The following is a 4,594-nucleotide window of genomic DNA, read 5'->3' as shown; positions in this document are numbered from 1 at the left end:
ACACACACACACACACACAGCAAAGAGCAGAGAGCTGCTCACAGCTCGCGAGAGATACCGTGGGTCTCGTGGGTATAGGCCTGGTTCAAGTCTCTCTGGGATTAAAGGGCGTGAGAGATACGATATGATACAACTTTATTATCAGTTTGCACTGAAATTCATTTTTCATCCATAGGCAGCTCAGTTTGAGAAAAAGCACTCATACAATAGACATACTGTTACCATAAGCAGACAGACAAAAAACAAAACACATCACAATTATTCATACAAAACCCATTACAAAATTACCATCTGTCCTCTGGATTTCTTTAGCAGCATATTAATTATTATTTAGCAACAAGATGGACTGATGGACAAAAGCCTGTTCTTCAGCCTGATGCAGGTTAAATGTAGGGACTGTGAATTGCCTCTTGGAGGGCAGAAGTTGATATTCCCAATTTAAAACATGTAAGGGATCAGAAAAGAAGTGAAGGAAATGTTGAAATCTTTCGGATAAAGAAACATTGGAATATAATTCTCATGTCTCATGGGATGATTTTTAAAGTGTCATATATTTTGTGTTTCCAGATTTAACTTAATTCTAAGTGATGTAAAGTGTATCAGTTTAAAACAGCCCTGCACCATCAACTCTTTCAATTTTCAATTCAATTCAATTTGCTTTATTGGCATGACTGTCAGGTGAAGAATATTGCCAAAGCGTCGATTCAATAATAAATAAAAAAAAAAAAAAAAAGAACAAAATTAAAAAAAAAACATATATATACATATATACAATTCATTAAGCAAATTACAATACATAGATATTTAAAAAGAACATGCATGTAAATGTAAGAAAACAATAAAGAAGTAATTCATGTTTCATGTCTCTCTCTCTCTCTCTTTCTCTCTCTCTTTCTCTCTCTCTCTCTATGCCTTGGGGAGAAGGAAAAAAAATCCCTGCCAGCCAGGGCACGTCTGAACTGTGACAGCCCCGCCCATTATACTAGTCCTGTGCTTTTGCACCTGCCTCACCAGCCCTGCCACTTCGAGCGCAAAACCTCCACAGGAGCTCCTTTTACCTGCAGTGCAGCGTTTACAGCAGCAGCCCAGTCCAGTACCACAGAATCCTCTCTGCTGCTGGCTGTGCATGCTGCGTCTCCTCCTGCAGCTCCACTGAGGCATCACGCTGTGAACAGGTAGATACAACATGCAACATCTAAGCAGCAGCAGCAGCAGCTGATGAAGACATAACAAAAGAGAGGAAATATCGGTGCAGAGGAGATTTGGTGAGTGTTTCATGTATCAGGGGAGAGAAATGTGTCCTTGCGCAACGGGTGCATGTGCTAAGTAACGCAGGAGGTGGACGTCAACATGCAATAAGTGACAGTGCGCACAACCAGGTAGTGTACTATACGCAGAGAGAAGCTCCACTGAACTTTATACCCGCTTTGACGCGATGGCTGCAGCTGCGTCTCTGGCTGAAGTTGGAGGCGTCCTGCACGGCATCGATGGTGTCGGACAGGTCGGGTCACATTTCCTCCTGACTCCTCTTGGAGACAGTCCCACGCTCCTTGGAGAGCACCTCATACCCGGGGACAGGCTCTACCGGAGCACCTCGGCGGATCTAACGCACCTCAAAGGGATCCTCAGGAGGAGACAGTTATACTGCAGGACTGGCTTTCATCTGGAGATACTTCCGGATGGCACAGTGCAAGGGACCAGGGAGGACCACAGTCGATTTGGTAAATACTGAGAGAATTAATTTTCTTTTTTTCTTTTTTCTTTATTGTGTTATAAAGTGATTATAAAACAAGTGAAGACATGTGCAGGGACATATATAAAAAATACCAAAATATATTATACAGAGAAAGACAAATAACAGAGTACAAAAACAAAACAAAACTAAACTAAAATAACACAAGGGGATAAAAGCAGGTTGAATATTGTGTGTGTGTGTGTGTGTGTGTGTGTGTGTGTGTGTGTGATGTGGATAATGGGTGTGTGTTTGGCATTGAATGAGGCTAGATGGTCGTATATGACATATATATATTTTTAAACACATACAGACATCCTTTCTTTTATGTGTAAAGTATGTTTTGATAGCAAGGCACTATAGAAAGTCGCCAACAGTTATAATAAAACAAATAAATGCCAAAATAATCAAGAAAAGAGTGATTTAAGAATGATGAAAATAACAATCTCATGATCAAGTTTCACGTTTATTTGTCATATGCATTTAAAAGTACAGTGTACAGTGAAGGGCAATGAAATGCATTTTACCCTGGCTCTCTCTCAGCCCTTAAAATCTGTAAATGGTACACTTGATAAATACTACAATAAATAAGACAATACCTGAGAATAAAATTATAAAACAACCTAAAACATTCATAAAACAATCCACAGCTCTGCATTCATTTAGTGCTACTGTTCAGTAGTCTGACCGCCTGTCTGAAGGTTAAAAACTGTCTCTGAGGCAAGAGGTCTGAACTCTAATGCTCTGTAGGCGCTTCCCTGAAGGGAGATAAGAGAAAAGAGTATATATGCTGGATGACTTGTGTCCTGCATGATACAAATTCATGATATAATTCTGTTAATATTTAAATGTATTAATTGTGACAATGCTGTTAGATAGAGATCGTTGATAATATTCTTTCATCTTTGTCAAAGTCTGTACTGAACAACTGTGTTATTCTTCTCCAGGTATTTTGGAATTCATAAGCCTTGCTGTTGGGTTGATAAGCATTAGAGGAGTGGACAGTGGACTCTATCTGGGGATGAACGACAAAGGAGAGCTGTATGGCTCTGTAAGTATACCAGCTTTGCTTATTCATGTCGCCCAAATCCTCATTTTTTACCATGTGATGACCCATAAGGAGCTTTTTGTTTATTTCAATATGTGGAGAATTAGATTTTCTGGAAGATAAATTTAGAGAAATCATTATTTCGCATCATAAGCCAGGACTTCTCTTATGTCGTATACCCTTTGTTTTCAGGAGAAGCTCACGGCCGAATGTGTCTTCAGGGAGCAGTTTGAGGAGAACTGGTACAACACGTACTCCTCCAACCTCTACAAACACGGAGACAGAGGGACACGTTATTTTGTGGCGTTAAACAAAGACGGGACACCAAGGGACGGGACTAAATCCAGGCGGCACCAGAAATTTACACACTTCTTGCCCAGGCCTGTGGACCCTGACCGCGTGCCAGAGCTGTACAGGGATATCCTGGGACACAGCTGAGACCTGGAGGCCCGGTCCAGTTCAGGAATAGCTGCTAAAAGCCCTGGCAGGGCAGGGAGCAGAGAAGAGAAGAGAAGAGGGACGCAGGCAGGGATGTGATGCTGGCGGACAGCAGCCCCGACCGGCAGGGATAAAGGCACCGGGGCCTCTTGTAGGAATGCATGGGCCATCTCTCAGCGGCCAGGAAGACGGGCTAGAATGTCTGCACGCTTGGCATGAGGGGGCTGTTTGTTCCAGAGGCCGGATGACCCTAAAAAGTACCTGCGTGGAATAGGAGACGAATGGGAAACGGAGCTGAGTGATCAGGGAGCATCTCCTCTGGTCAGATGGGGATGTCAGCTGAGTCCGTGGGAATCTGTACCATCATGAGATGGTACTATTATTATTCTGGGTGTCAGAAAGAGAGCCGTAATTTGTTCAGAAGGACTTTGAAGGAATTCATTTTTTTTGTTTTCTTACCTGTGTCTAGACCTGTTTTGGAAAGAGCAAAAAATGTAACAATTTATTTATTCATTTTAGATATATATATTTATGTTATATATTTATTTATTTGAGAATATATTTTTACAGTTAGATACATGCAATATAGAAAAACCACTAGAAAATGTATCGATTATATAAAGACTGAGACACTGTACCATTTTATTCTGAAAAAGCTCAGCTATAGTGATATACTGTAATATGACCGAAAATATGAAACATATTGGCAAACATTTGGATCCCCACATCTGAAATGCATTTTTATCACTATATGGCAACTGTGAATCAATTTTAAAAGAATCTTTGTAACATATTAATTCTAACCAAACTACTGTTACATGTGTTACAGGAGGAATCTGAAGTCAACAAACTGACAATAAATTGCTCAAAATGTGATCAAAATGCTTTTTTTTGTCAGCCTATATGATCAGAGATGACGGTGTTTCTAACCAATGTTCATTTAAAAAAATACATTTTTACTTTTAACAGAGCAATATTCTAAAAGAAGTTTACTTTATTGGTTGCCTTTGTCTCTCAGAGTTTAAACATATAAACTGGCTTACGAGACCAATGTTGTCTTTCTTTATGGACGCCGTTATGCCGAGAGGGGAGTCGTAGACCTGATGCACGCGTAAAAACTTCAAAGCCTCCGTGCTGAAACCTCTGAATGTAGAGGCCGTGCAACAACACGATCAGGGCCAAATAAAATCTGACCTTTAGCTCGGGCCCAGCAACTTTAGCAGCTGTGTAAAAGTGGAGGTCGGAGCGATAAGGATTAAGTAACCTCTGCTGACAGTTTGAGGATGATGGACTTATTGAAATGTCTTATTCTCTTGGTTTTCAGGCAGCTTCTGTTTCTTTGTGTTACAAATCTTTTGCTGTCCCATCCAACAAAA

General features: G+C 40.6%; 1 protein-coding gene across 1 annotated transcript; it reads left to right on the top strand.

The window, feature by feature from the left end:
- Window positions 1-987: 987 nt before the first annotated feature.
- Window positions 988-4,079, top strand: fgf20b (fibroblast growth factor 20b). Its single transcript, XM_074647922.1, has 3 exons — window positions 988-1,721; window positions 2,680-2,783; window positions 2,973-4,079. Exons 1-3 carry the CDS (start codon window positions 1,436-1,438, stop codon window positions 3,216-3,218), a joined length of 636 nt encoding a protein of 211 aa, XP_074504023.1. The 5' UTR covers window positions 988-1,435; the 3' UTR covers window positions 3,219-4,079.
- Window positions 4,080-4,594: the final 515 nt, after the last annotated feature.

This window comes from Sebastes fasciatus, chromosome 10 (assembly GCF_043250625.1).
Source record: "Sebastes fasciatus isolate fSebFas1 chromosome 10, fSebFas1.pri, whole genome shotgun sequence".
In the NCBI taxonomy this organism is placed as follows: domain Eukaryota; kingdom Metazoa; phylum Chordata; class Actinopteri; order Perciformes; family Sebastidae; genus Sebastes; species Sebastes fasciatus.
This window is presented reverse-complemented; position numbering and strand designations above follow the sequence as displayed.